The sequence below is a fragment of the Polypterus senegalus genome, chromosome 9 (assembly GCF_016835505.1).
Source record: "Polypterus senegalus isolate Bchr_013 chromosome 9, ASM1683550v1, whole genome shotgun sequence".
In the NCBI taxonomy this organism is placed as follows: domain Eukaryota; kingdom Metazoa; phylum Chordata; class Cladistia; order Polypteriformes; family Polypteridae; genus Polypterus; species Polypterus senegalus.
In genome coordinates, this window is record NC_053162.1 from 75,359,653 (window position 1) to 75,372,413 (window position 12,761).

At 38.2% G+C, this 12,761-nt stretch overlaps 1 protein-coding gene across 2 annotated transcripts in view; it reads left to right on the plus strand.

Annotated features, from left to right (window-relative positions):
• The window catches only part of ap1g1 (adaptor related protein complex 1 subunit gamma 1), a 212,642-nt gene that overhangs the window by 40,818 nt on the left and 159,063 nt on the right, over positions 1-12,761 (plus strand). For both annotated transcript variants that reach the window (XM_039763306.1, XM_039763307.1), the window contains exon 4: positions 12,316-12,457. In XM_039763306.1, coding sequence (XP_039619240.1) covers positions 12,316-12,457 — 142 coding nt within the window. The remainder of the gene's footprint in view (positions 1-12,315; positions 12,458-12,761) is intronic.

Genomic DNA, 12,761 nt, shown 5'->3' on the forward strand with positions numbered 1-12,761 from the left:
CAGCGCATCAGCTGCCTTGCCGAACACTTACCGCATTAATCAAGTCTAGCTTATGATGCTGGAAGTTATTGCGAAGCTAGCCCACACGATGCTGAAGAGAAAAGGTGATTCTGAAAATAGAGCCTTTAAAAACCAATGGGAGGCTGAGTATATGTTTACTGACATTGCCGGTAAACCCGTGTGTGTCTCATTTGTGGAGCTAATGTGGCTGTAATTACAGAATTTAATCTAAGACGGCACTATGAGACAAAACATCAAGATAACCTGAAAGACCTGAATGCAGTGCACAAGATACAGAAAGCAGAAGAGTTAAAGAAGAATCTGACACTTCAGCTGACGTTTTTACCCGTGCAAAATCACAAAGTGATTTCAAGTGAAGCTACTTTTATGGGAGACAAATGCACCAGTGCAACTTGCCCCACTTTCCCTGTTGCCAAGTAATGTTGAACCAAGTCGGCACTACGGTGTTCTCAAATACGCACTTTGCTGATAAACTGAGTGCACTGCGCACTGAGTTCGCACAACGCTTTGGTGACTTTGAAGAACAAAAAAAGAATTTTGAGTTGTTTCTCACCCCATTTGCCGTCGATGTAGAAACTGCATCTGTGCAGGTTCAGATGGAGGTGATTGAGCTGCAGTGTAATGGCACACTGAAGGCAAAGTATGATACTGCACGGCCCGCACAGTTACGAACCTTGTGCATGTTTGGTACCACATATCTGTGTGAGAAGCTCTTCTCAGTCATGAAGACTAACAAAACAGCACACAGGAGTCGCCTCACTGATGAGCACCTGCAGTCCATCCTGAGAATCTCCACAACACAGAACCTCACACGAAACATAAACGAACTTGTTGCCAAAAAAAGATGCCAGGCGTCCAGCTCTGATAAAATGACATAAGAGCAAAGACAACTGAATGATTTGATTTGTTATTGCTGAAAAGCACAAATTTTATTTATATTTCCATTGACTGTATGTATGTATGTATGTATGTATGTATGTATGTATGTATGTATGTATATATATGTTTTTATATGTGTTTGTGTATGTATATATGTAGATATGTATGTATATATATGTTTATATATATATATATATATATATATATATATATTGTGTGTCCACACGTGGACAAAATTGTTGGTACCCTTCAGTCAATGAAAGAAAAACTCGAAATGGTCACAGAAATAACTTTAATCTGACAAAATAAATAAAAATTCTATGAAATGTAACCAATGAAAGTCAGACATTGATTTTCAACCATGCTTCAACGGAATTATTTAAAAAAAAAATAAACTCATGAAACAGGCCTGGACAAAAATGATGGTACCCCTAACTTAATATTTTGTTGCACAACCTTTTGAGGCAATCACTGCAATCAAACGATTCCTGTAACTGTCAATGAGACTTCTGCACTTCTCAGCAGGTATTTTGGCCCACTCCTCATGAGCAAACTGCTCCAGTTGTCTCAGGTTTGAAGGGTGCCTTTTCCATACGACATGTTTCAGCTCTTTCCAAAGATGCTTAATAGGATTGAGGTCAGGGCTCATAGAAGGCCACTTTAGAATAGTCCAATGTTTTCCTCTTAGCCATTCTTTGGTGTTTTTAGCTGTGTGTTTTGGGTCATTGTCCTGTTGCAAGACCCATGACCTGCGACTGAGACTAAGCTTTCTGACACTGGCCAGCACATTTCTCTCTAGAATCCCTTGATAGTCTTGAGATTTCATTGTACCCTGCACAGATTCAAGACACCCTGTGCCAGATGCAGCAAAGCAGCCCCAGAACATAACAGAGCCTCCTCCATGTTTCACAGAAGGGACAGTGTTCTTTTCTTGATATGCTTCATTTTTCCGTCTGTGAACATAGAGCTGATGTGCCTTGGCAAAAAGTTAAATTTTTGTCTCATCTGTCCATAGGACATTCTCCCAGAATGTTTGTGGCTTGTCCACATGTAGTTTGGCACATTCCAGTCTGGCTTTTTTATGATTTGTTTTCAACAATGGTGTCCTCCTTGGTCGTCTCCCATGAAGTCCACTTTGGCTCAAACAACGACGGATGGTGCGATCTGACACTGATGTTCCTTGAGCTTGAAGTTCACCTTGGATCTCTTTAGAAGTTTTCTGGGCTCTTTTGTTACCATTCGTATTATCCATCTCTTTGATTTGTCATCAATTTTCCTCCTGCGGCCACGTCCAGGGAGGTTGGCTACAGTCCCATGGATCTTAAATTTCTGAATAATATGTGCAACTGTAGTCACAGGAACATCAAGCTGCTTCGAGATGGTCTTATAGCCTTTACCTTTGACATGCTTGTCTATAATTTTATTTCTAATCTCCTGAGACAACTCTTTCCTTCGCTTCCTCTGGTCCATGTTGAGTGTGGTACACACCATGTCACCAAACAACACAGTGACTACCTGGAGCCCTATATATAGGTCCACTGACTGATTACAAGATTGTAGGCACCTGTGATGCGAATTAGTGGACACACCTTGGATTAACATGTCCCTTTGGTCACATTATTTTCAGTCTTTTCTAGGGGTTCCATCATTTTTGTCCAGGCCTGTTTCATTAGTTTATTTTTTAAATAATTCTGTTTGAAGCATGGTTGAAAATCAATGTCTGACTTTCATTGGTTAAATTTCATAGAATTTTTATTTATATTTATATATATATATATATATATATATATATATATATATATATACACACACACACACATATACACTGCTCACAAAAATTAAAGGAACACTTTAAAGAAACACATTAGATACATCAGATCTCAATATGAAGTTCGATATCTATACAAATAACGACAGGGCAATGTCTTAGGAACAAAAGGATGCCAAGTCTTTTAATGGAAATAAGTTTTCTGCCTACAGAGGGCTCAATTGTGTAGACACCCTAAAATCGGAGTGAAATGAAGATGTGGCAGGCTAGTCCATTTTTTCAAAAATTTAATTTCTGCTACTCAAAATACTTTTCAGTATCTTGTGTGGCCCCCACGAGCTTGTATACATGCTTGACAACGTCGGGGCATGCTCCTAATGAGACGACGGATGGTGTCTTGTGGCATTTCCTCCCAGATCTGTATGAGGGCATCCCTGAGCTGTTGTACAGTCTGAGGAGCAACCTGGCGCCCTAATGGACCGAAACATAATGTCCCACAGATGTTCTATTGGGTTTAAGTCAGGGGATCGTGAAGGCCATTCAATTGTTTCAATTCCATCATCCTCCAGGAACTGCCTGCATACTCTTGCCACATGACGCCGGGCATTGTCATGCATTAGGAGGAAACCAGGACCTACTGCACCAGCGTAGGGTCTGACAATGGGTCCAAGGATTTCATCCTGATACCTAATGGCAGTCAAGATGTCGTTGTCTAGCCTGTAGAGGTCTGTGAGTCGCTCCATGGATATGCCTCCAAGATCATTACTGACCCACCACCAAACCAGTCATGCTAAACGATGTTACTGGCAGCATAATATTTTCCACGGCTTCTCCTGACCCTTTCACGTCTTTCACATATACTCATGGTGAACCTGCTCTCATCTGTGAAAAGCACAGGACGCCAGTGGTGGACCTGCCAATTCTGGTATTCTATGGCAAATGCCAATTGAGCTCCCCGGTGCTGTGCAGTAGACATTTGGGCCCTCCGGCAACCCTCATGAAGTCTGTTTCTGATTGTTTGGTCAGAGACATTCACACCCGTGGCCTACTGGAGGTCATTTTGTAGGGATCTGGCAGTGCTCATCCTGTTCCTCCTTGCCCAAAGGAGCAGATACTGGTCCTGCTGATGGGTTATGGACCTTCTATGGCCCTCTCCAGCTCTCCTAGAGTAACTGCTTGTCTCCTAGAATCTCCTCCATGCCCTTGAGACTGTGCAGGGAGACACAGCAAACCTTCTGGCAATGACACGTATTGATGTGCCATCCTGGAGAAGTTGGACTACCTTTGCAACCTCTGTAGGGTCCAGGTATCGCCTCATGCTACCAGTAGTGACACTGACTGTAGCCAAATGCAAAACTAGTGAAGAAACAGTCAGAAAAGATGAGGAGGGAAAAATGTCAGTGGCCTCCACCTGTTAAACCATTCCTGTTTTGGGGGTCATCTCATTGTTGCCCCTCTAGTGCATCTGTTGTTAATTACATTAACACCACAGCAGCTGAAACTGATTAACAACCCTCTGCTACTTAACTGACCAGATTAATATCCCATAAGTTTCATTGACTTTATGCTATACTCTGATTATGTATATATTTATATATATATATATATATATATATATATATATATATATATATATATATATATATATATATTTATATATATATATATATTTATATATATATATATATATATATATATATATTTTATATTTATATATATTTATATATTTATATTATATATGTATGTGTATATATATATATATATGTGTGTGTGTGTACACGAGTATATAATACAGCATCACTCACAACAGTGACAAAACAATTACATTGACAATCATGTTACGTTAGTTTCAAAATGTTTCCTTTTCTTTTTCATTGCTTCTTTAACACACTACTTCTCCGCTGCGAAGCGCGGGTATTTTGCTAGTCTATACTAATAAAAAGCAAAGCCATCACTCACTGACTGACTGACTCACTCACTCATCATTAATTCTCCAACTTCCCGTGTAGGTAGAAGGCTGAAATTTGGCAGGCTCATTCCTTACAGCTTACTTACAAAGGTTAAGCAGGTTTCATTTTGAAATTCTACGCGTAACGGTCGACAATATCCGCCATGTTAAACTTTATTTATGGCCCCATCTTCACGAAATTTGGTAGGCAGCTTCCCTACTCTAAGCGAAATCAATGTACGTACTTATTTCTGTGGTATGATGCCACTGACGGCCGCCATATTGAACTTTCCAACTGTCTTTGTTGCCTATGGGCCCATCTTCAAGAAATTTGGCACGCGGGTTCCCAACGCTAACTGAATCCTACTTACGTACATATATACGTCCATAGCCTGCAGCTCGGTCACTGTGTGAGGCGGCGTCGGGTCCCCCATCCCCATGCCTCCCACGTTGTTGGCTGCCTGCCTATATAAGGCTGTCCATCACCCCGGTCTCTTAATTCCCTTTCTTGCTTCGCCACGGTATTCACGTCTTCCTGCTGATAACTGCAGCCTTTTTATTTAATCCACAGCTTCTCCGCTGTTTTATTGTTCGTTTATTACGATTATAGTTATTGTATAGGTATTTTGGACTTCGTTTACATTGTTCAGGTACCCATTTCCTTTATCGTTCCAACCGTACCCCCCATTAACATGTCACCGAGTGGTTTTCATGCCCGGAGATGGCGCCTGCCTTTTCCATTCTCTGTGTTATATATTGCACGGCCATATCAGGCTCACTCTTGATATCCGGAGGAACATTATGTCTTATGTATTGAATGACTAGGACGGGTTTGAGGTGTGGACTGATGACGGTACAGGAGGTAATTATACTACACAGGAACACTACAAGAGTGAAATGCTTAAGCCCTTCACTTATGGTTCTGCATGTGTGTTGATGGCTGGCGCTGAATTGTTCGGTTGTCGCTTTTTGAAGTGTACCGAAATGGACAAATATTTTACACCTTTGGACAACCGCCAATGCCTCTTAAACATCTTAGATTGACAGGTGACAATTTGAGTAGTGGACACTTTGATGTTTATGAATGTTTAAACTTTTAAAAGCTGGATGAGAAGTTATAGATCAAACCGGTTGAATGCTTACAACTCTTGATAGATGCCGAATGCCACTTCAACACAACAAGTCCTGTAAATACTAACGTAATTAAAACAAATCATGAAACTCAAACCGATTATGACCGCAGCAATCCAAGCTGTGAGATTTGAGGCAAGATTGCTTTTCACATGGCCAACTGTACGTTTGCATGCTCAAGAGTAAGCTCTGCGCACAGCTTGGTCATATTACAATCGGAGGGCCCAAGTAACAACGTGGCATACAAAGAGATCCTTAACAAATAATTATTGGTATATTTTCCCTCAGTTTAAAAAGGTTTACTTTTCTTCTTAATACAAATTTTAAGGCAGTATTTCGCCGCTGCGAAGCGCGGGAATTTTGCTAGTATAACAATAAACAACAAAATGGTATGATTTACTGTTGGTTTTCTTACTCCTCCTTATCTTAGTTGATTTATAGCCAACACTATTGTTTCTCTTACTTACTCAGACTTGCTGCATGAATTTGCTATATTTCTCATTAGTGCATGTGTGTGATAAACCTGGTTAATCCTTGATGGTTTCTCTCTGTTCACGAGGGCTGCACGGCAAAAATGATGTCTGAAGTGGTGATGCACCGTGATAATGGATTTTGTTTTCTCAATATGCTCTGATGCCGTGGTGCGCAATCAGAACGTGTGTGTTGTGGTTTTTTTTTTAACTAGACTAAGTACAATCAGTGTCTCAGGTTAGTAGAGCACAGCTTCAAATATGATAGAAACAATACCTGTTCTGTTTACAATGGTGGTATAATTGCAATATGACCCCAGATTGAAATAACTACCTCTTGGGACAGAATGGGGCCATGACAAATATGTAAGGAAAATCATTAATGATATGTAAAAAAAAAAAAATGATGAACTCAGACCAGCTGCTTCAAAGGTGTTCAACCACTGTACAACCACTTTTGTGTAATTCTGGAACAGACATTCACAAAAACCATCTCTAACTCAGCTTTATAATAAAGTTATATATAATGAAGAGGCACATGTAAGGATACCATGAATAAGTTAATTTTGCACTAGGTGTAGCATTTCTTCATTTGATTACTAAATGTAATTTGTTCTTCTTAGTAATAAGTCCCATTACATTTCATTAATGTATGGTTTACAAACACCATTACCATGCAAGTTCAGCTGATGAATGTCTTGATTTAAATCATTGTTCATTTACTAAACCAAGTGTAATTTTTTTGCAATTAAAATACATAAAATGTTGTAGCAAATGGTATTTGTTAGTCTTGTTTGTAATTTATTACTAATATGATGACCGAGAATAGGGGGACTGTAATCTTTACCTATCATATATTGATTACATTGTTCATCCTCCCCTAATGTTATACATATAAATGGCACATTTAGAGTTTTTTGCAATGAACATCTCTTCACTTAGACAGGGGATTGTTAAATTACACAACTGTAAATTGTAGCCCAGCTCTCATTTACTTATCTAGCACCGAACTTACAGCACAGTTGTGCTCTTACCTTGTTCTGAGAACTAGTTTCGTGCAGCCTGATGGAGCTGTGTTTTCTGAAGGATTGAGAGCTGCCCTTAATAGAATGAATAATTAAAGTTATGGTGTTTAAAATATGAGAGATCAGACAGACAAGCTCCTCCAAGTTTTGTGAGGTTCAAAACATACCTGCTCTTGTCCTCATTGTTACATTCTATGCATTGTAATTCCGAATAAGCATTCATTGGTTCACATATTTGATTTTATCCTAGCCAGTTGTAGACTAGTTGGCCTTAGTCGTTAGGTATGTCACATTAGATGATTAACTTTACGGAAATGCACCGCCAACTGCCTCCAACTTATTAAGATTGTGTAAATGAAGTCTACACCTGAAAATGCTCCAGAATGTGTCTGTTACATAGGATTTAGATAGGACAAGTTTTGGATAACAGCAGAAAATGTTTGGTTTTCAGCTAAGATGCCTTATAAACACTTTATGTCTAATCTTTTACCACCTTGAAACAAAAAAGGTGCAGCAGAATAAAACCATGCTGCTGTCGGCATATGTCTTATCATGCTGCATTTGTATGTAATGTTAGTACTGTACATTTCAAGCTACTAAATTAGGAAAGCTGCACTTGGTGATCTGAATCCTTCAAAGTTATGACACCCATCATTGTTTGTCCTATATTTAACAAAAATCAGACTTTGTTTTAGAGTTTTGATTCAGCAGAATATTTCAAATAATTACATAAGTAAAAATGGTATGGACAAAAGTGAGACCCTTAATCTAACATTTTTTTGTACAACCTTTAGAAGCAATCACTGCAAACAAGTGATTCCTGCAGCTCACCTTTGCACCTGTCAACAGATAATTGGGCTTACTGTTCCTGAGCAAACCACTCCATCTTTGTTGGGTTTGAAGGATGCTTTCTCCAGACCGCATGTTTGAGTTATTTTCATTGATGTTCGATAGTATTCAAATCAGGGCTTATAGAAGGCCACTTCAGAATAATTCAGTGTTTTCTACTTAGCTGTTTTAGGTACTTCTAACTGTGTGTTTTGAGTTATTATTCTGTTTGAGGATTCATGACTTCCAAATGAGATGGAGGTTTCTGACACTGGGCAGTATGTTTTGCTCCAGAATGTCTTGATAGTCTTGACATTTCATTGTTCCCTGTACAGACTCAAGGCACTCCATGCCAGATGCCGCAATGTTGCCCCAACACAAAACTAAGCTGCCTCCATGTTTCACAGTACTTAATGGTTTTCTTTTCTTTGAAACTTCATTTTTTCATCTGTGGGCATAGAGCTGATGTGACTTGCCAGAAAGCTACAGTTTTGTCTCATCTGTCCAAAGAATATTCTTCCAGAAGCATTGTGGCTTCTCAATATGCATTATAGCAAATTCCAGTCTGGCTTTTTATGTTGTTCTACCAACAGTGGAGTCTTCCTTTATCTTCCATTAAGCACAGTGTCACTCAAAAAGTGATGGACCTTGACCTAGGGGTTCAGCTTGTATCTCTTCAGAAGTCTTTCCTTGGCTTTTTGTCCACGACTATTCTTCTGCCAGTCCTGGCATTGGTTTTCCTCTTGCAACCATTTCCAGGGAGGTTGGCTACAGTCCGATGGACCTTAAACTTCTTAATCTAAATATATAAAATTCCTTTCGCATTTGAAACGGAAATTACGTATGACCCCGTTGAAACATATCCCGCTTATCCCTGGGGACATGCTATTTGATTTCAAAAGGCTACAATTTCAGGTCCGCCTCCCATGCTTCTCCCACAGTCAGTTATATGTTGCATGTTACGAACAGCGTAACTAGTGCTTACATTTTATGCCAAATGTCATTGAGGTGAATTAATCACAGACAAATGCTGCTAGAGGGATTCACGTTTAAAACGGAAATTACATATGACCACAGAACATTTTATAATATTACGTATGACCCGGTTGAAACGGAAATTACTTATGACCACAGAACATATTATAATGGGCAAACAAAAAATGTAATTTACCCGAAAGCACTGCAGTAGTACTCGGTGAATCTTTACTTCTTAAATGTTAATGTTTTACTGTTTAATTATGTATATGCTTCTTATATGTTCAAATTCTTTTATCAAAATGTTTTACTGTTTAATAACTTATATTTATATGCAGTGTGCTTTTTATGTTCATATTCTCATATGATAATGATGTTAATAATGTAATAATTTGTTGAAAAATAAAATTGGTAATTAAACTTATTTTATAAATACTGCATTTTATTTATTTTTTTTCCCTTGCTAGTAATAATAATAAAACTGTTTTCAATGAAACATCAAGCTGCTTGAAAATGTTCTTATAGCCTTTGCCTTTAACATGTTTTTCTGTAATTTTCTTTCTGATCTCCTTAAACAAACTCTCTCCTTTGCTTTCACTGGCCCATGTTCAGTGTGAGACACAGCAGAGTGACTGTTTTCTCCATTTAAATAGGTTTAATGACTGATTGTGCGATTGGAGACATGTAATACTAATTAAAGGAAACGGATAGTTTGAAAATTCACTCTTAATTTAGTTATGATCATTTTTAGAGGAACCAACAAATATGTCCAGGCCATTTTAGAAATTATTTGTAGAATATGCAGTAGTTTTCTCTTTTCTCACTTGCTTTGCATGTAGTATTCATAGGACAGTTGCTTTTCATTTAATCACTTATCATTAGGCATATAGCACTTTCTTTAATTTGCTTTAAGTGTGCTAACAAATTTGTCCACCTCTGACTATTGATTATACCTACAGGAAACGCTTTCATATGGGTCAACTGTTTAAAACTGTGATTAAATCTATATAATATTATATCAGTGCTGTTTGATACCCTCTGTTTTTGTATTGTAAATGTGAGTTTCTGCCATGTGCAGTTGCCACTGACAGATGAGAAAACTTGACTATTGTGTGGATGATCTGGGATTGGATGATATTCCAGTTCATCCACTATACCAGACTAAATTCTCCTTGTGGTGTGCATTAAAAAAACGTTTACCAGTATGCTAAAAACTGAAGGAAGCTTTCAAATGTAAAAAATATTCTCTCACAAAATGTGCATACAAAATGAAATTGTAAATGTAACTTTATGTCAGTTGTCAGTGTCTGAAGTGTAATGCCTTTGTGTATGAACTTGTGTGTCATAAGTAAATCTGTCTCTTTAAGAGTATTGCACAGAGTGTTGTGTGGTTTAAGCTGGTCATGAGTCGATGCCAAATAAGTTCCTTTGGTTTAAACGGGTTTGACAGTGAAGTGAATGTACGGAATGTCTTGAGCCAGCAGTTTGAACAAGTAGGTAGACAGGATAGATTGAATCCATAAAAAAAAACTTGAGAAATTAGATGCACACTTACCAGTTCAAGTTGAAAAGGTGAATGTTTGCTGTTTAATGCACTCAGAGTGTTGACTAGAGTTTGAAGGTTAACCTTGTGCCTAATCACTAATACATTTGTTATTTATTTAAAAAATACATTTCAGTCTGTAATTGTGTGTGTGTGTATATATATATATATATATATATATATATATATATATATATATATATATATATATATATATATATATATATATATATATATATATATATATATATATATATATATATATATATATATACATATATATACATACATATATATACATACATACATACATACATACTCAGCAAAAAAAGAAACGTCCTCTGACTTTCAACTGTTTTTACTTTCAGTAAACTTAATGTGTAAATATTTGTATGAACACTAAAAGAGTCAACACCATAAGACATAAACTAAAAATGTTTCACAATGTGTCCCTGAATGAAGGGAGGCTCAAAATCAAAAGTACCAGTCAGTATCTGGTGTGGCCACCAGCTGCTTGAAGTACTGCAGTGCATCTCCTCCTCATGGACTGGACCAGATTTGTCAGTTCTTGCTGTGAGATGTTACCCCACTCTTCCACCAAGGCACCTGCAAGTTCCTGGACATTTCTGGGGAATGGCCTAGCCCTCACCCTGCATCCAACAGGTCCCAGACGTGCTCAATTCCTTCGACGATAAACACAAATCCGTCCATCACCCCTGGTGAGACAAAACCATGACTCATCAGTGAAGAGCACTTTTTGCCACTCCTGTCTGGTCCAGCGAAGGTGGGTTTGTGCCCATAGGCGGCGTTGTTGCTGGTGATGTCTGGTAAGGACCTGCCTTACAACAGGCCTACAAGCCCTCGGTCCAGCCTCTCTCAGCCTATTGCGGACAGTCTGAGCACTGATGGAGGGATTGTGTGTTCCTGGTGTGACTCGGGCAGTTCTTGTGGCCATCCTGTACCTGTCACGCAGGTGTGATATTCGGATCCTGTGCAGGTGTTGTTACACGTGGTCTTCCACTGCGAGGATGATCAGCTGTCCTTCCTGTCTCCCTGTAGCGCTGTCTTAGGCATCTCACAGTGCGAACATGGCAATTTATTGCCCTAGCCACATCAGCAGTCCTCATGCCTCCTTGCAGCATGCCTAATGCACATTCACGCAGATGAGCAGGGACCCTGGGCATCTTTCTTTGGGTGTTTTTCACAGTCGGTAGACAAGTCTCTTTAGTGTCCTGCATTTTTAGAACTGTGACCTTAAATGCCTACTTTCTGTAAGCTGTTAAGGTCTTAACGACCATTCCACAGGTGCATGTTAATTGATTGATTATGGTTAATTGAACATGCATGGAAAACATTGTTTAAACCCTGGATTTTTAAAACATTATTGTTGAAATACACAGTCCTGAAAAAGGGACGTTTCTTTTTTTTGCTGTATGTATGCTATATATATATATATACACACACACACATATAAACATGCATTATACTAGTACCTGCCAAAAGTATCAGAATGTTTCATTATATAGTAATATGTGATTTTGGCCTTATCTCCCATTCCTTTCCTAGGATGATCCTGCATATTGTAAATTTTCAGTCAGTGCTTGGCTTGGAAATTATTCAAAATAAATAATAGAAAATCATTAAAATTTGTCATTTTTTTAGTATAATATGCAAAGCTGATAATACTGCTTATTTTTTAAAACTAATGTGACCTTTTTGCTCTGCAGTGATCTGAACCACAGTACACAGTATGTACAGGGCCTTGCACTGTGCACCCTTGGCTGTATGGGCTCTTCAGAAATGTGTAGAGACTTAGCAGGGGAAGTTGAGAAGCTACTTAAAACCTCAAATTCCTACTTAAGAAAAAAGGTAACTTTATGATAATTTTTGTCATCTGGTATAGTTTGAACCATGTCACCATGTATGAATTGTATTGTGGTCAAATATTGTTCTTATCTTAGTCATTCTTAAATCATTTAAATCCATTCAATGCTGAGTTAAAACAGTTTTGGGGAAAAAGTTCATAATTTTTTATATATGTTTTGATATATTTATATGTATGCTGCTGACATCAACTATTAAAAGCTGACAGTTTTGGTGTGTTCGCTCAACTGGGGAGTTTGTTTTATTAGTAGTTTATACTTTTTTAGTCAATGTATGATGCACAGCTTTC